The 19,951-nt window shown below is 42.1% G+C and overlaps 1 protein-coding gene across 1 annotated transcript in view; it reads right to left on the reverse strand.

Annotated features, from left to right (window-relative positions):
* Positions 1-19,951, reverse strand: part of EBF2 (EBF transcription factor 2) — a gene marked incomplete at both ends in the record, with an annotated part of 191,899 nt that overhangs the window by 12,567 nt on the left and 159,381 nt on the right. Inside the window, 4 exons of the mRNA XM_082616105.1 lie at positions 1,126-1,311; positions 3,855-4,032; positions 4,116-4,181; positions 5,515-5,603. Coding sequence (XP_082472231.1) covers positions 1,126-1,311; positions 3,855-4,032; positions 4,116-4,181; positions 5,515-5,603 — 519 coding nt within the window. The remainder of the gene's footprint in view (positions 1-1,125; positions 1,312-3,854; positions 4,033-4,115; positions 4,182-5,514; positions 5,604-19,951) is intronic.

Consider the following 19,951-nt stretch of genomic DNA (forward strand, 5'->3'; position numbering starts at 1 on the left):
ATTGATCTAGTTGGCCATCTGACAGGACACCATGAAGAACTCATGTCTTTGCAGCAATGAGATTTTAGTTGTCCTGGGAGAACCAACCTCTGCTGCTTGGCTACTATATCTTCACCGCACTTAGTAGAGTGTTGAGTGTAATGAATTGAACAGATAACCCAGAAGTAACTCCTGGATGTGTGTCCCCAGGGAACCACAGGCCCAAAGGCTGAGAGCGGTGGCCTCCAGACCCTTGGCACCACTTCCCGAGCTGCGGCAGAAAAGGCCCTGACTCACCCTTGTTCCTGGCACGAGGGAACCGCTCTGGGCAGCAGAGCCTTGCAACAAGGTACAGCATTTCAAGGACACTCCACTCAATCGCTCAGGCTCTCCACGGTGGCTTCTCCCCCAGCCTGAAATATTCCCTAAGTAGCCTCATCTTCTGTGAGGCTCCTGGGTTCATTGTGCAAGGTCCCAGCTTAGCCCCCAAAGCCACCCGAACGAGTTTTCATAACTTTCTAGAACGTCTAGCTTGCTGCTAGCCCACAGATTAGGACTAAGAGCTTCTGTCCCCGTATATTACACTGTCACCGGCAGTCAAGTTCCGTCTCTCTGGAGGTACATAAGGGAGGGGAGAGCCATGTAACAAAGTGAAAAGGGAGATGGTGTGTTACACAGAATAACCTGAAGTCATCAACTCTGTGTCCAGATTCTTGTCCTGCTCCATTCTAGCTGTGTGATCTTGCACAAGTCAGTTAACTGCTGGGTACCTAAGCTTCCTTGCCTATACTGGCCTCAGAGAATTCTTGTGAAGAGTAAATAAAACACTACATCTGAAAGTGCCTAATGCAGAGTACACAGAATGTTAACTGAATTGGAATCTTCATTCCTTGCTCTCATCTACACAAGCCACATCTGTTGTTTCCCCGTAAAAAGGGAATCGTTTCACTCCTTTTCTCTCCCTTGAAAGGCTTTGAGTAACCAGATGAGCCCAAGTCCACTAAAGGAAAAGTACAAAAGGCAGGAAAGGACCACTCCTCCGTGTGTCAGTGAGATGTCGGAATGCCACTCTACCTCAAAAGGCTGAAGAGTAACACCCAGGGACAGAGAGACAGGGAGAGCTGGAGGGGTGGACAGGGCACTTACTTCCGTAAGGGGAGCCTGTGGGGGAGCCGTTTAGAAACCCTGGAGACCCTGGGACACCCAGGTTGGCCATGGGGACGTTGCTGTAGCCGTTCATACTGTTACTGGAGGTGCCGTAGTTAGACTGCTGAGGCGTAGAGCTGGAAGAGTAGCCCCGCGGAGAGATGCTGCTCGTGTTGCGGATGTATCCTGGACAACAGAGAAAGCCCAGATAAACGAACCTGGACACACACAGACACAGACACACACAGCACAGACCAAACATGGCAGCATAGGTCCACGTGGCCCCCAGTCTACAGAATTCCAAGTTGACTGTGGGCTGTAGTGGAAAAGCCTGCAGTTTGTCTTCACACTTCTTATGCCTTCCTGTCTCTTCCCCATCTCGCACAAAGCCATATCCCTGCAATTCCCCCCTTCCTCGTCTTTCCCACTGGCAGTCAACGTCTCCACCTCACACCAAGGAGTGAATGACTAACAGCAGTGTGCAGTGACACCTCCCAAATCCTACTTCATGTAACGCTAGAGCCCTCTGAGATACTGATGGGTGTCACTGAGAAAAGCGTTCTGTGGTCAAATAAATAAAGCTTGGCAGATGGTGCGTACCGTAGCATACTGAAGATTCGTATATGAAGGTCCTGGAGAATAAATAAACCGGTTTTACTTTGCTAACCTAGTGTTTCCCAAATTTAACATAACATAGCGTCTTTTCTGGGTGTGATGGGGAAAAGGCATCCTAATAACATTTCAAGAGGCACTCTGAAGATCACAGCTATAGAAGTCTGAAGTTGTTACCATGCCCTGCTGTGTGGGGTGGGGAACATTTTCATTTAAAATGCATTGACGGGCTTCCCTGGTGGCGCAGTGGCTGAGAGTCCGCCTGCCAATGCAGGGGACACGGGTTCATGCCCCAGTCCGGGAAGATCCCACGTGCTGCGGAGTGGCTGGGCCCGTGGGCCATCGCCGCTGAGCCTGCATGTCTGGAGCCTGTGCTCCGCAACGGGAGAGGCCACAACAGTGAGAGGCCCGCGTGCCCCTCACAAAAAACAAACAAACACATAAATAAATAAATAAAATGCATTGATAAGTTCATCTAAATGGGCTGTTCTTTCGAAATAATGCCATTTGCAGCAACATGGATAACACCAGAGCTTATCATACTAAGTGAAGTAAGTTGGAAAGACAAAGACAAATACCATATGATATCACTTATATGTGGAATCTAAAATATGGCACAAATGAACCAATCTGGGAAACAGAAAGAGACTCACAGACATAGAGAACAGACTTGTGGTTACCAAGGTGGAGGGGAAGTAGGGGAAGGGATGGATTGGGAGTTTGGGGCTAGCAGATGTAAACTATTTTATATAGGATGGATAAACAACAAGGTCCTACTGTAGAGCACATGGAACTATATCCAATCTCCTGGGATAAACCATAATGGAAAAGAATATGAAAAAGAAAGAATGTACACATGTGTATAACTGAGTCATTTTTCTGTACAGCAGAAATTAATGCAACATTGTAAATCAACTACACTTCAATTAAAAAAATAAGTTAAAAAAATAAATCAATGGGCTGTTCTTTGACCAAAGACTTGGAAGCATCAGCAATTGAATGCATGGAGATCCAATCCAGAGTGGGATGAGTCCTCCCCGTACTTCTGAAACCCCAGCACAGAGACCTCACCTAATCTATCCTGAAATAACCCACATAGGATAACTGTCTCTAAAGCTATTTAAGAAATGACCCAAATTTAGGGGGAAAAAAAAGGTAATAATATGTCCCACCCATATTTCTGTAAGAAGAACTCACCCTGAGCATGAGACTGAGGAATTCCCTTGCAATGGATGATAGAATTAGAAATAAAACTATCCCAAGGTTAGGTACATCAGCAGAAACATTTACTCCTTTTAAAAAATGATTTATGATAAATTTAGCACCTTAATACAATCAACCTCGATGACAAAAACCTTTACTCAATGTGCTTTACATGTAAAGGCAATGTTAACTGTGTTGCTATATTTATATATTTGTATACATTTGCACATATATATATATATATGAGATAATACACAAATAGAAGTTACCAAACAAATCTAAGCCATTCACCCTTGGCACTAGGAATTTGGGTGCAATTAACAATAATAGCAATAACTCAGCTTCTTTCCATTATTCAGTTTGATGATCACAATAGCAGAAGTGTAGATTTTATTCAAATAATACCTGTAAATCTAGTTTTAGTAATCCTAAACTCTTCTAAATTCACAATACTTAATCTTATTCTTAAATGTTTCCAGTTAAAGGATTCTGCCAGGTACCTAAAGAGCTTAAAGTCTAACAATACACCTAATGTTGAGATAGATAATCCAATGATTGCACTGCTTATCTGGGACACACTCTTTTTTTTTTTTTTTTTTTTTTTTTTTGCGGTATGCGTTCCTCTCACTGTTGTGGCCTCTCCCGTTACGGAGCACAGGCTCCGGACGCGCAGGCTCAGCGGCCACGGCTCACGGGCCCAGCCGCTCCGCGGCACGTGGGATCCTCCCGGACCGGGGCACGAACCCGCGTCCCCCGCATCGGCAGGCGGACCCTCAACCACTGCGCCACCACGGAAGCCCTGGGACACACTCTTTTGATGGCATAGGAATCAAGCTTTAACTCCTTCCACTCCAGCAGAACCAGCCTTTTAAATGTATAAGACGTTTGCCTTTTGACTCTGAGAAAGGCAGTACCTTGATTGTTTCCCTGTGTTGACTCTGAGATGCTGACCCCAAGCTGGCTGCCGTAGGAATTGATGCCCATCATGCCACTGTGAGCCGGAGAGCTGGAGAGAGCTGGGATCTGGCTGGGATTCCTGGGGACACTGTACAGGGCTTCAGCGATGTCTGCGGCACGCTTCAAAATGATGTCCTACAAAGTGGCAGGTTGAGGTGAGTGTTTTTATCGAGCAATAAGAGATAGACCCAAGAGAGTGCAAAATGCGAGCACCTCACCTGGTTATTGTGTGGCGTCCCGTAGAGCGCCTCCACCAGATCTGCAGCTCTTTTCAACAGCATTTCCTAGAAAAAGAAAAGAAAGCGTGGGACATAAGCAAAGGTAAAACCCAAACTGGCCAACACAAAGGAAAATTACATATAAAAATTGAAAGTCCAGGCACCCCCCTAACATGTAAGTAACTCGCCAAGAGGTCCTATATTTGGTTTGACAGGTAGAATAGAATCACACGCATGAACCCCCCTATTAATGCGTATCTACGTGAAATACTTCTCAATAAAAGGGCTCCATAAATAGCTTGGCTACCTCAACAAAACACAACCACATTAAGGGTAAAGTTGGCTAAAATTAATAACGTCATGGGGGTTCCATTAAAAACTACTTACAGACCATTCCATTAAAAAAATCTGGTATTCTAATTAACCAAACAGTCTCAAAATGATTGATTGACCTGAGTTTAGCTGCTTGCCAAGGAGTTGTCCAGAGTACTGAAATTATCTTGGCAATGTCTTCTGCAAAATTTTACTCTAATAAAGATGAATTCTTTCAGTAATATTTCCCCCTGTTCACTTTAACCAGAGAGAATTAGTAACCAGTAATCCCTTTCCTCTCATTTTGTCTTTTCCACCTTCTGTTTTTAACGGCCTTTTAAATTGCTATTAACCTACTTTCCAGATATCATCTAATTTAATGGTGGGGCTGGGGATTTTTCCAAGAGGAAAATAAAGGTGTGGTGCAGAAGCAACTGCGGTACTTGAATTTCACTCACACTACAGAAAAGAGAACATGGCATTTTATAATGTATATGCTTAAAATGTAAATAAAAATGTTAAAATTTCATAATTTCTCATTAATTAATACCTAATAAATTGACGTAGTTTTAAAGAAAGCTAAAATAATGGGCCAGATTCACTATATAATTTTTGTGAGCAAGTTCATTTGAAACGGATACATTTCATAGAAATTATATATGGATGTGTTTTCACTTCCTTAAATATCTGTGCACGTACTAAGGCTTCAGTGAATACTTGATTGTGGATTACTATGTCCCTGTAATTACGGGTAAACAAAATTACGTTTAAATACAAAGGAATGGGAACTTATACTTTTAAGCAATTATACAGTTATTTATTTTCATAAAGTTGGCAATGTTTTATAAGCTGAATAATTGTAGTGTGTTTGTTTTATAGGCCCAAATTTTCAGATTTCATATTTCCTCAGAGATTGATCATAACATATTTCACAGTTAGTAGATATTTTATGCGCATCTTGTATCTCCAGCTTAGCCAAATTTCAATGCCTAACTTAATTTTAAAGAGACTTAAGTCGCTAGATTTATCTGAGTTTGCTGAAATTCTCCAAGAAGGTTTTCACATGTCATTTTCCAAAGCATCTTACCTTAGCTAATCTCTCAGGATCTCCAGGATGCCTTGGGATGACTTTCTGCAGTCTCTGAAAGCCATAGTCTATGGTGGGTTCATTTAATGCTGAAAAACAAAAGTCTTCTTTTTGAGTATATAAACTGGCCATAAAGCAAAGCTTCTAATTAAGTCTGCCATGGGTAATAGAAAGGTCTCCAACGTTCAGGATTATTATAATTATTTTATCATTTCTGCCTTAAGTACACACACTTATCATTCTCTGCTCACTCTTGAATAATCAGAAACATTACACAGTCAACCATATCCCATCCCAGCTTCTTAGGAAGACGATAAAGTACCTTTACATGCTTTTCCCATCTTCCCTCTTTGCCTTCTTCCCCAGTATGCCTTCATCATCTAGTAGTTCTTCTCCTAAACATCACTTTTTCTTAATTATGCTCTTAAATATTTACGTTCATACATATATAAACCTTCTGTGAGTTTATTCTCATAAAACCCTCTATGCATAATAGACTTTCAGAATTTTCAATTATGTTTTGTTACACATACGTTCACTTCATGTCAGGCTTCACCAGATACTGCCAAGTTCCACAGGAGCAGAATTCACGCTTACTTTGTTTTGCCACTGTGTCCTCATTGTTGGAGACAGAGCCTGGCACATAACAGGCACTTAGTGTCAGCAATTGTAAACTGAATGAGTGAGGGAATGAATGAATGATCTATTTTGGCATTTCTACTGCGCTAAAGAGTTTGGGGGGTTGATTCCTTTATCCTTTGTCTGTCTTTCCTCCTTTACTTTTAAATAATTTGTTGCTTATATTTTATGGTTTTAAAATTAATGCACGATCAAAGTAAAGAAAAAAGATATAAAGGGTAAAATAATCATCACCTGCACTCCCATTAGGCAGCAGTAAACACAGGAGGGTGTATTTCCTTTTTAATCTTACTTTTTGCATATATGTTTTATAAATATTTGTTTCTTTTATTTGAACTCTCAAAGCAACACCTTTTATTTAAAGAAATTATTGAACTTTTTAAATATAGAAGCAAAAATAAAATCATCCATAATCTCACAATTTTAGAGATGATGTGGGTTGACATTTTTGCTTATACCCTCCAAGATTTTTTTTTTTTTTTTTTTGCGGTACACGGGCCTCTCACTGTTGTGGCCTTTCCCGTTGCGGAGCACAGGCTCCGGACTTGCAGGCTCAGCGGCCATGGCTCACTGGGCCAGCTGCTCCGCGGCATGTGGGATCTTCCCGGACTGGGGCACGAACCCGTGTCCCCTGCATCGGCAGGCGGACTCTCAACCACTGCGCCACCAGGGAAGCCCACCCTCCAAGATTTAAACACACACACATACTTAAAATTATTCAGAGCATACTATTCATACCATTACATAACCTACTTTTTATCCATTTAAAAATATATCAAATTTTCCCCCAGGTTATTAAATATTCTTTTATAACATTATTTAAAATTCCTGCATATTTTTCCATGACATGGTCTGTAATTTATTTAAATGGCTTCCTAATGTTTGGCATTTAACGTGGTCCTAATTTCTCATTATTATAAAAATCAGAGCAAAAATTATCCTTTGTGCATAACTTTAATTCTTTCAACTGGAAAATTCTAAGAATTACCAGAGCAAAAATTATGATTTATATTTAAGGCCTTTCATACATACTGTCAGACCACTCCTCAGAAGAACATATAAATTTATACTCTCTCCAGCAAGGCATGTGGTCCTTTTAACTTACATTTCTTTATTCATCAGAGAGGCTGACGTTTTTTTCTTACACTTGCTGATCATTTTAATTTTTTCTTTTATGAACAGCTTATAATACTTTCTGCACTCTTTTCTATTGAGAATTAGGCCTTTTTTTTTACTTGTAAAAATACTTTACATATTAATACTTTTAACACTCTGTCACCATGTTACAACATTATGTCCAAATTTGTCCTTAGGTATTACAGGTAGAAAGACCATCCCAACTCCAAGATCTGGCAAAACACACACACACACACACACACACACACACACACACACACAGTGGGGGGGTGTTGCATATACATACATATATATACATAAACGAATTCTTTAGGTCCACCAGTAAAATGTGTACTGTTCATCGTACAGGTAATAAGATTTTTGGTTTTCATTTTTTGCTATGTATTTCACTTTTTGTTGATTTTATTGTGAATATGATTACTCCCTCATCATATTTTCTAAGAGTTTTACTAGCACCTAGAAACACTTTGGTTGATATGTGTCTGCACAGGCAGTGTGTGTGAGGGTAGTGTGTGGTAGTATATACTATAGTCATTAAGAGAATCAGCTTTAGAGTCAAGTAGATCTTGGGTTTAAATTCCAGCTCCGCCATTAACTTCTGTGAGCTTCTGTTTAAAATCCATCTCATGGGTTTGCTGTCAAAATTAAATGAAACATTGTATAGCATGCCCCCAGCACAGTTCTTTGCAGGTAAAAGATCTTAACCAATAGTAGTTGTCTCTTATTTTGTAACCAAACCCCTGACAGATGTACTTATTTTTTCTGTTCATTCTTAGGCTTGTACATTCAGAGCATCTATATGTGATGATCATTTTGTCTCCTTTTGATAAGTATATTAATTCCATTTAGTTCTCTGAATCCCATTCTTGTATTGGCTAAAACTTCCCAAAAAGTGTCTGAAAAGAGGATGATAGTGGATATTCTTGCTTTTTTTCCTTTAAAGTGGGAATGACACTAACACTTCAGCACCAAATGTGATGTTGGCTATTTGAGATAGATATTAGTTATCATGTTTTGATAAGGGCTTTTATCAGGACTTCTTAGAATTTTAGGAAATTACAGTCATATGAATTTTCTCCCTGGACCAATTTAAATTGTATTTTAGAGTAGATTTCTCAATATTTCACAATTAATCCTTGACTCATGGATGTGGTATATAATTTGCTTAGTATACTTCTGAATACAATTTGTTAATGTTTTCTTATGATTGCTGGTGGGAGGATGAAATCAATTACATTACTGAGAATAGTGCCTGGCACATTTTAAGCCCTCAGCAAGCGTCTGTTACTATTATTGTTGCCGGGCATTTGTGTGCCCATGTTAATAACTGGGACAGCGTGCATGGTGTTGTCGGCTTCTGAATTTTTATTGTATACCAGCTTTGAAAAAATAAATTGAGAAGCTTTCTATATTGTATCCTATGCACTATAAAACTTATATTGCATGGATATTATCTCTTGACTCAAAGTTTGAAAGAACCCCTGTGAAATTGCTCTTGTCAAAGTCACCAATAACATCTTAGCCAAACCAAGAGGAAATTTTCCATTCTTATCTTAAACTCAAGTTAGCATCTGACCCTGGAAAAACTCTCCTGCTGGAAATACTTCCACTCATTGGCTTTCCTGAATGCACACTGGCCTGTTTCACCCCCGCCGCTCCACTCAGGCAACCTCAACCTACGTTGAGGACTGCTCTTCCTCTGTCTGATGCTTCTTGTTGCCAAGGCAGTCTTCTGCTTGCCTATACATTCTTCCTCAGCAACCTCATTAGTGCCCCCAGGATTCCCATGTCAGGCTACATGCTATGACAACTCTTTATTTCCAGTTCAGATAGCCTGCCCAAGATTCAGCCTTATTTATCCAAGTATTGGCTGGAAATGTCCACCTGGATGACCCATAGATTCCTGCCATTCAAGATACCCCAACCTCATGCTACTCACACTGAATAGCCATGAGCCATCAAGAAATCATGCATTTCATTAAGATTTTAACTGTTTTAGCATAGAATCTAATATAGTATTTGTTTAAAATTTCTACTCTCCTAGTTTTGACGCTCCACACAGTCCCTCACCCCGCACCAACTTTGTTACAACATTCTGAAGAGTCCTGTTTCTAATTTTGGCTTCCTTTAGTTCCAAAGAGAATATCCTAAAGTTTCTAGGTGATTGAGTATTAAACTCTTAATTTATTCTAATTAATTGCACTGGATTCAAAAAGGTGGCCTGCAGAATACCTGCCTTTTGAAATTTATTAAGTTTTTTGTGAATTCATATTAGTCTTGTCTGTGTTCCCCGGGAAATGCTTTCAATGTATTATTTAATCTATCTTTTTTTTTTTTTTTTTTTTTGCGGTACGCGGGCCTCTCACTGTTGTGGCCTCTCCCGTTGTGGAGCACAGGCTCCGGGCGCGCAGGCTCAGTGGCCATGGCTCACGGGCCCAGCCGCTCCGTGGCATGTGGGATCTTCCCGGACCGGGGCACGAACCCGTGTCCCCTGCATCGGCAGGTGGACTCTCAACCACTGCGCCACCAGGGAAGCCCTAATCTATCTTTTTGAACATATTATTTAGCATCTTTTATACATAATTGCTACTATAAATTTATCCTTCCCCATGTTCCTGGTATGTCTAATAGGTTTTTAATGTATATGTTTTTCTCCAGTGATTAGGAAGATGCACATCCTATTTTAATTTAAAATAGCCCCTCTGGCTTTCTATAAAAGTATTTTATTTTTCCTAATTGTTTGAGTCTATGGAGCCCGTCCACATATAAAAAAAAACTGTTGCTTACCCTTAATTTCCCCACCTCATTCTCTTTTTGTTGATGGTTCATCCTGTTTAGCTAATATTCCTATTATTAGATTTTCTATGATCTGTCCCTTTAAGACATTAATTTTCATGTTTATGTTAAGCTTTGTCATCGTATTAACAATAATTCAGATACTATATGTTTCACCGCTTTTTCTGCTGACCAGTGGGCCTGTGGTACCCTAACTTTTCCTTTCTTGCATTCCTCACTGATCAGTTCTCCAGGAGTCAGCTTACCTCAGGAGGAATAAGGACTGAATTCTGCCGGGGCCCCTGAAACAAGAGAACGTCTTTCTGTTTTCCCCACATATTAATGACAACGTCTCGGGACATGGAATTGTTGAGCGGACTCCTTCTACTCAAGATCTAGTTTCTGCTGTGTCGCTTGTTCTCACTCTGGGGGAGGATCTGGGAGGTTCTGTCAGGGTTTCCCCCATTATTTCCTGGCCCAGCTCTTCTTTTCCCACGAGCGGAATGTCACACATCCTCCAACACAACCCCATCTGCACACATCAGCACAATGGCACAAAATTTCTGGCATATTGATGAGACCAGCCTAGCTTCACGCACGAATACCAGATTTCCCTTATTTTTATGTTTTCTTGAAAATATTCTCCAATATATCCTGGGGATGGGGGCCGATTAAACACTTGTACTCAGATTACCATCTTACCCAGAAACACATGTAAGAATAGCTGTGTGTATAATTGGAATCATTCCGTAAACTGGTTTTTTTTTTTCTCCACTTAGCACTATAATGTCAGCACTTTCTGAAGACTTTTTCTTTAATTGTAGGATTTTTAGTGGCTATAATACTCGAAAATGGTTACGATCTCTGTTAGAATGAAGGTTTTACCATGTTACAGGCATTATGCTCATGCCTTTTACATATATTAGCTCATTCAACCCTCATTACAACCCTAAGACATGGATTTTATGCCTATTTTAAATGCACCTCCGGGCGGTAAAGGTGGGATCTGTACCCTGGATTCTATCATTTCAAGGCCTGTGCGCTTCATCTTTTCTGCTGTAGAGCCAGAGGTGTCATTCCAAGCCCCCGCTAGATATGCCAGCAGCCCCCCCCACCCCGGGCCAAAGGCTACCCCTCTGTCCTTCGCTACTGGACTGGAGCTGACCAAGGGCAGGGTGTTGAACGTGGCCATGCTACCCTCTGCTCCCACCCACCCACTCCCTGCACCGCCTTCCACCCCTCCCCAGGCTCCCTCTGCAGCTCCTAGCAAAGGGCAGATCAGACAGTGCAGCCCTGCGCAGAACACTGAGGGGGAGAGAAGCCCCATTTGGTATCAATCAGCGAAGACCAACAGCGTCCCAGCGCTGCGGGGTGAGCAGACTTAGTGAGAAAATGGTCTAAATCCATCATAGCCTCGTCTTTTTTCAAATATGCACCATTTCATTACCTAAGATGCTGATTTTCTTACATGGAGAAAACGGAGATTTTAAATATGGGTATACTCACACTGTGCTGAGCATAAAGTACGGGCATATCCCAGAAGGCAGAGAATCTAGCCACCCCCCCCAAGGTCCCCACCGTCTCCATGACTGTCCTTGGCCCTTCTCATCCATCTGCACGGGGAACAGGTTCTCGCTCCCTCTCGCTAGAGCTCTAGCGGTCCACCCTCAGCTGCCACTAACCTCCTGATTCCTGGGTCCTTCCTGCTGCTCACAAAGGAATCTGCTAAAGCTGGGCTCTGATCAGCCCACATAATGCCTTCTCTCTCATAGACTTTATCACACGGTTGTACCCACTGTTGTCCCTGTTAGATGAAAACCCCCAGGACACAAGGGTGATGTCTGGTTCGTCTTGTCTGCCCTCCCCTCCTTGCTCCCCACCTAAGTCCGAAATAGCAGACTCTCCTGACCACACTGGGTTAGCAATTCACGTTTTAAACTGAATAAGCAAAACAGACATACTCATCTATTTCTCACGTTGAGTGTTTTCTGGAGGCTCCTGCCAAACTTCACAGGCATAACCTGTGGATGGGTTCTGTGTGCATCCAAGATGAGAAAGGGACACACACCGTCATGTATATCTATATGGACAGGGAATAATCACACGGGTGTGCCTGTGAACACACACGCACACACACACACCATGCCACTTAAGTGCAATTGTGAAGTAAAAATCATGAAGTCCATACTGTTTACTCAACACCAAACTGTAAGAGGAAAAATCAGTCAGTCCCTCAAGGGTTCAGCCTTCAAAACATCAGGATTGCATTGGACAACTTTTACTCTGGTTCCAAACTCACGTCGCATCAGACCAGTTGTTCGGCCTCACCTTGAGTCCCAACTTCCCCCCTCCCCCCTCCCTGGGTGTTCTCTGACTTTTCAGGCCTGGTGTGAGCCAAGTGTACCTCAATTAGCTAATGAGGTGCCCGAGACCAGCACCAAGACTGTCTCTAAGGGCCAACCAGATCATTAACTGCCATCATCAGTGTGAATTTACAGCCTCTGCTACCACATGGAGTGCGGGCATGGTGTGAAGTCCTGCCAACCCCTTGGCTGACGGGGACATAGAGAAATGCTGGCAAGGCAAAAACACAGTAAATTAAAAATATGCTTCAATGTATAGGCTCTATTTATCTATGTCTTTCTTTAGTAAAATAACATTAAGGTAAAAGGTCATATCCCCACTGAAATATAATTTATATTTACCTTTTATTAAATAATTATGGCATGGCATGAAGTTAAATATTACAGAAGCTAATCAAGGGGGAATTCAATAGAGAAAACTCAGACATGAGAATTTCGCCTTTGCTATACATAGAATGTCTTAATCCTCCACTGGGAGTCATTCGGGTTTGCTTAAGGAGTTTAATAATACACATTTCAACTGCCACAGAATCTAAATCCCATTTGGATCAGCCTTGGAAAAACTTTCATCAATACCTTGAGATTTCATAATATTTCTCCTGAGAGCTTGGATCTTACGTGTCATTTCTTATTTTGATTGCAGGGATAATATATGAGGTTACTTACGTATCTTGGACCCAATGACTAGATATAAACTATAAGCAATGTGTGAAGGGTTCCCTTTATAAGTAAATAGTATTTAACTAAAAATATCTACTGGGAACCACTCATTTTTAAAAAGCTGGCTGTTGCTCAATATTAATTTTCCCAAAGCATTAGTGAGATGGATAAATTCTATATGATCGTTTTTCCTGAAGAGGAGTCCCAGAGAGAAGATAATGCTTACCCCAGCTTATGCCTCTAGTTCTGTTTCCCAGAAATAGAGGGAACACTGGCTAACATGGAAAGGGGACTCCTGGTTAGAGTTCTGGTCAACCCTCAACAAAGACACTGTTGACTTTGCAGGTAGGTGATCATTTCTGCCATTGACCAACAGAAGTACTTATCGCAAAGGTGGCAATGTCAAGGGCCGATTGAGTTCCTTCACAGAAATTTGAGAGGAGACCAAGAAGATGATGGGGTGAGGGAGATCTGGGTGTTCTGTCAGGCTGCCACTCTGGGATGTTGGCCTGGGTTGCAGCTTTCCTCACTAGTAAGTCTTCAGTTGGAGCCTAGGACATTGCAGAGTCTATGGGTGGCCATCAAGAGGCCGACAAAAGTCTAGAAGTCCGAACCTAGTTGTGGGTCTGCAGCTACGTGCGTTTATCTGCAGCAAAGGATCTTCACTTCTATCACAGAGACCACGGGCCACTAAGGGGTTCAGGCCACAGAACTAGAGGATCTCTCCAGTCCTAAGTGTAAATTCCAACCTTCTCCAAGAATAAAGAAAGCAATGGAAAAAGAATCCTGCTCAAGAACACTAAAGTCTATGTAATGTGACTGCCAGATCAGAAGATGGACTTTGATGTGCAGGCCGAGGAGAAAACATGCATGAGGAACACCTCTCCGCACAGCTCTGGTCAAAGACAGTTACTCTCTATTGACAGGACAGGAAGGAGTAAAACAGCCTTGTTTGCCTGGGGAGGAATTTGCATGCACACCGACTAGCTCCTGCCCTCATGCCACCTTTAGGATGTCTCCATTCTGCTCTTCCCTCAGTGTCTATGTCTTCAAAGTGCTTTGATCTTAACGTATTGATTCCTGTGAGGTCTGCCTTCTTTGTGCTATGATTTTGGTTCCTCTCTTTCTCTCCCAATCCTTCCAATTTTCTCATCTATTCATCTACCTTCTGCCATACTCCTCAGGTGTCCAAGATTCAAGGCTATGTTCGATTGGCATTATAATGCTCCCAAGTTAAATAGTTTCATAGCATTTGATGGTGTGGTGGAGATAAAGCTGGCCTTTTCCTGGGATGCCTTAATTCCTAACCCTGACCAATCACACCACCTTCAAGGGCAGGTGGACTTTGGTTTATGTCTCTGCAAAAACAAAAGGTTGGGCTAAATGGCCTTGAAGACCCCTTGTAAGCTCTTGCATTATATGATTCTAGGACTATTACTTATTTGGTGCAGTGAAATTCTTCCTTGAGAAGTGGAGATGGGTGGAGTTGAGGCCATGGGCTGTTGAATTAAGTTGTCTTTAACCTTTGCTTCACTGAAATCTCTCCCTACATCCATTTGTTTCAACGTAGCAAAGGTTCAGTGTCACCAATGTAAAAAAAAAAAAAAGAACAAAGATAATATATAGGAACACATTATAAAGAGGTGGTACCTGCCTTTGTGGATACAGGAATGAGAACACGAGGTGAGAAATAGCAGTGCACAAGTGAAAGATTCGACGGAAGCCTTTGATATTTAATTTTAAATGAAATATTAATTTAATATTTAATTACGCTTTGGTTTCAAGAAAAACTGCAGCAGCAAGACAGATTGTTTGAAGAAGGGAGTAATAAACATGGTTAAGGAGACAACTGTAAAAATTACAGATAAATTTCAAGGGTAAATCTAAATGCCACCACGGAGCAGTTAGGAATACGCTCTGCTCTCTGTAATGTGCATTTAGAATATTACAGCTGAGACCTCCAGGCCATTAAGAGGCTGTGATGTCTCTAGTGAAACAACAGCCCCCTATTCTGGGGTCTCCAACGGAGACATCCTTCCTCAGACTCAGCCGAATGATGGATCCAAATTTTACAGGCAGTGGGAGTTTTAACTTCAGTAAAGCTACAGGCTACCAGGAGGGCTCTTCATGCAACCTGTTTCTAGTGCAAACCGGGAACAACTGGTACTTGGGCCCCTTTATGATATCCGAATTGGGTATGTTTAACTAAAAATCAGATTCATTTCTTAAATGAGATTTTTTTTTTCAGGATAATGCTATAAGAAAAAAAAAGAAGAAATGTGAACTGGGTGAGCTATTAACAGTTGCCATCCAGCGTGCACATCTGTGCAGTGCGGCTCAGTGGAAGCGGGACCCCATGCCCTGTGCCCAGCCTCGGGGAGGAGGCTGTGCAGGGCATGATGTGGGCGGCAGGGCTGTGGAAACATCTAGGCCTCCCATTTCTCCTCCCAAGTGCTGCCTGGTTTTGGCCATTTTCTTGTTGATTAATGCTTTCGCCCAAATAATGAACAGGGAAATCAAATGCAATTGTTTGTGCTAAAGGACTTGAGGACACAGGGAGGGGGAAGGGTAAGCTGGGACGAAGTGAGTGAGTGGCATGGACATATATACACTACCAGATGTAAAATAGATAGCTAGTGGGAAGCAGCTGCATAGCACAGGGAGATCAGCTCGGTGCTTTGTGACCGCCTGGAGGGGTGGGATAGGGAGGGTGGGAGGGAGATGCAAGAGGGAAGAGATATGGGGATATATGTATATGTACAACTGATTCACTTTGTTATACAGCAGAAACTAACACACCGTTGAAAAGCAATTATACTCCAATAAAGATGTTAAAAAAAAAAAGTAAAACATAAGAATTGTTCTGGGAAGGAGGTGAGTTGACGTGGATCCTTTGGCTTCTACTTGTTTCTACATAGCCAGGGTGTTTTGTCAGCTTCTAAGTTCAGTGCACACCTTGGGAAGCAGCTCCTGAGCCTGCACCTGGGCCGGCTGGGCCCTGTCGGCCTCTCCTTTGAAAACCTGTTTCCCCTTCAACCCACTTGCAAACAGCACCCACGCTCTCGGGCTGCCTTGGCCTTCTCTGTCACCTAAAAACCCTAATTTCTAATCTCGACCCAGATATGAAAGGTGTGATACAGTGGGTCTTTCAAGAAGAAGCCACCTTTTACAGAAGAGAAGGCATGCAAAACAAAGTCCACCCTTGATCAAACAGCAGTGAGGAAGGAATACCAAGAACTCATCCCAGGAACTCTGTATCCCACAGCCAAACACTTAGAATAGTAAATTTTGCTCTTATTTGTATATTCCTATACAAAATACATTTGCATATCTATGTAATTTCATCCTCCCAGTAAGATAGGTATCTTCCTATTTTTTAGGTTAGAAAACTAAGGTGAAGAATAGGTGATTTGCTGGAAAGTTCAGACTCAAATTCAGGCCTCTAAACTCTGCATCACTGACTGTCTTCCATTCCAATGCTAAGTTTTCTCAAGTTTAATAACAAAGTGGAGTTCATACTTTTTTGCCTTCTGCAATTTCAGTTATTCATGAAGAGGATAATTTCTATGACTTCTAGGGAATTCAAAGCACTTCATGGGCTCTAAGCCTACATATCACACTGAAATAGAAATAGCCATTTAGCAATCTGGAACACCAGGGCATGGGTAAGGCCATCCTCTGAGCCCCCTCCATGCTCACTGGCCAGGCCTGTCTCCCGTGTACTTCCTCAGAGTAACAGCCAGAGAGCCAAGGCCACTGGCATTTGCCAAGTAAAACTCCGGATGAAGCCAAATAATGGCCTTAGCGTAATTTCTTGGAAGAAGCTATACACTATTGGTAAGTGGCACAGTTCAATGGTTAAGAGCACAACTCTGGGATAAGACGGCTATGTTTGGACCTAGCTTGGTGGCCTTAGGCAGCAGGATTCTCATCTCTAAAGCTGAGATACGAATGGAACCATTAACATGGGAAAAGGTGGTGATTATATGAGCTCAAAAGACAGAGCCTGGCCCTACGTGCTCAATAGACGACAGACGTGATCACTGAAGTAGTGGCATCATTTTTTTTCTTATAAGTTCTGTCCAAACTTAACCAGCAATCAAATGTGAAACCCAGACTCTGCAAAAGGCCATATAGGAAGATACTGAAAAGCTGTGCACATTTACTCCCATACCCTCAGTGACCTGCCATCCACTCACGCATCATGATCTTTCACTGGTTTCTGTGGATGGTACAGATTTTACAATTGTAGACGGTGGAAATCCTACCCCCAAATGCCTTGTTCCAGACTTTCTCTCCCTGCATCCTCAAGACAGACAAGAAGTACACTGAACAATCAATAAGCATGGTCCCATTGGGTGCCCCTACCAGGATTATATTTCTGCACTGCCAGTTTTTTGTAGAAAAGTCTGCAAGGGGTATAGGGGATCTCTTCCCCACTAAGCCTCGGCTGGTACCATCTCTAGGTCTCAGACCAGATAGAGGAAATGGGACCTTTCCTGATGAGCTGGATTCTGGTGTGGATCTCTTGACGCTGCAGCAGCAGGCTGCACTTTAGCAAATCGTGGTTGGAGGAAAATAGACCGGCAAAGTCACATGTGTGAAGAAAACGTGTTGCTTTTCAGAGCCCTGATGTTGTTTATATTGTACTTGGCAGCAACAACTGTGGGAAGCTGATTACTGCATCTTGTCTAATTATACCAGGTAAAATTCCATCTAACAGGCTTGGGTTTATTGTGGTGGTGCATCCTTGGATACAGGAACCATCAACAGTTGGACCATGAACCATAAGATGTGTGTGGTGGGGTGGCGGCTGAGGGAGGGGAGGTTTTCTGGAGGCTGCCATCCTACCTCCTGCTTTTTGAGTCTCTTTCTAGAAGATTCCACTTACGAGTAAATACTATTGCGTTCGTGGTGTAAATGACTCAGTCTCAAAAGAACTGCCCCATGTTGTCGAACACTTTACAAGCCAGGAAGTCACTGCAGCAGCCTGATGAGCAGGACTCAGGTTTCCCAAACTCATTTCTTTGTTTAAAACACAGATTCTCAGACCCTCCCAGAAGAGTACAATTCGATATGTCTGGAGCGGGGCCCAGCATGATTCTTATCCTCAGCCAAACTCGGGAAACATCTATGGGTCATAGTATAATTAGCACCAGAGCTTTATAGATGAAGAAAATGAGGCTCAGAGAGGTTAGGTGACTTGACAAAAGGACAAACAAGACGTGGATGACACAGCCCACATCCAAAAGCAGGTCTTGTGGCTGAGTCCGCTGTCCCTCCTCTTAGATCCCATCCCATCCCGGAATCTCACTCCATCCCCACTAAAACCCTCTAGGTTCAGGGTTTCCCTTTCCTCTGGCATCAATGTGATATTTCCCACCTCACCACGGAGCTGAGTGTTGTGTCTCAGCCTTCAGTGGTCTCTGAAGCATCTTCCTGTAGTAGCACTGGCTGGGACTGGAGGAGCTGATTCCCAAGGGACTCACAACGTGTGGCTCTGAGGCCAGGCTGGCTGGAACGCCTCACAGGGAGAAGGCCACCACGATCCTGCAGGCTCCCTGGAGGAGGCCCCAGCCCCATCTTCAGTCACCGGGGCGAAGCCACTGCCTTTCCAGCTGTTGGTCTAAGATTCCCAGTGGGTTGTAAATTAGCTTTACATGTTAGTGGCTGCTAGCTGAGTGGACCAGAAAAGAGACCACCCATCCACTTCCTGTGGTGTCTGGTCCTCTCTCTGGATAACATCAGCCGCTTGCCTCCACCAACCTGAGTCGCATTTGGCCCAGGAACCTCAAAGCGGAAGTTTTTAGGGAGAGTGGCCAGGCTCCTGAGCCATCCTGGACCGCGTTTGTATTTCTGTTTTCTTCTCTGACTGCGAAAGCGTACACGTCTGCGTCCCCACTCTCCTCACCCCTAACTGCCTCCTGAGGTCCTTCCTTCTCAAAGGCGAGAAGGATGAAGTTTCACTGCTTCATCTGGAAATACTTTCTTTGTACCTAAAGAATCAAGACTGCCGATGTGTGCTGTTTCCGTATTTAAATGTGTGATGCTAATTTCTTATAGATTTTCTTCATTTAATTTTGAGTTTAAAATTACTTCATTTTGTTAGAAAATAATAAATATAAGTAAAGAAAATGAAAAAAATTAAATAATAATATCAACATCCAGAAGCCACCACTGTTAACACCTTGGTATGCAGGCTTTCATACCTTGGGTTTTTTAATGCAACTACTCTTTTTCATATATATATATATATGTGTATGTATATATATATACACATAATACATATATATACATACACATACATATATATATATATACACACATACATACATATACATATATATATAATTGGACCATACTGGACATACAGTTTTTAAGCTTTTTTTAAAAAAAAATCACCAACATCTTTCATGTAACTAAATATCCATCCACAGCATTACTTTTAATATCTAAAATGTGTTTCAGTATAAGGATGTTTTGTTATTTATTTAATGAGTTCCCTAATGGACACTAAGAATGCTTTTAATTTTTCACGATTATGAACAGTGCTCCAATGAACAACCTTCAGGCAAACTTAATTATTTCCCAAGTATACATTCCTAAAAGTAGAATTGTTGGGTTAAAGGGTACACACACTTTTTTAAGGCTAGTACCATTAGGGTACTCTCCTGAAGCCATCTACCTTCCTATAGCAGGATGTTAGAAAGTCCCCACTTTCCTCTAATTTTGCCATCCTAGGCATTTTCATTTGTTTAAAAAAAACTTTGCCAACTTGATAGGGAAAAAAATGTTATCCTGCAGTTGCCTTAATTTGCTTTTATTTGATTATCAATGTGGTTGGGATTTTTAAAAACATGTTT

Source organism: Mesoplodon mirus (genome assembly GCF_964341445.2).
Source record: "Mesoplodon mirus genome assembly, chromosome: 1".
NCBI classification, from domain to species: domain Eukaryota; kingdom Metazoa; phylum Chordata; class Mammalia; order Artiodactyla; family Ziphiidae; genus Mesoplodon; species Mesoplodon mirus.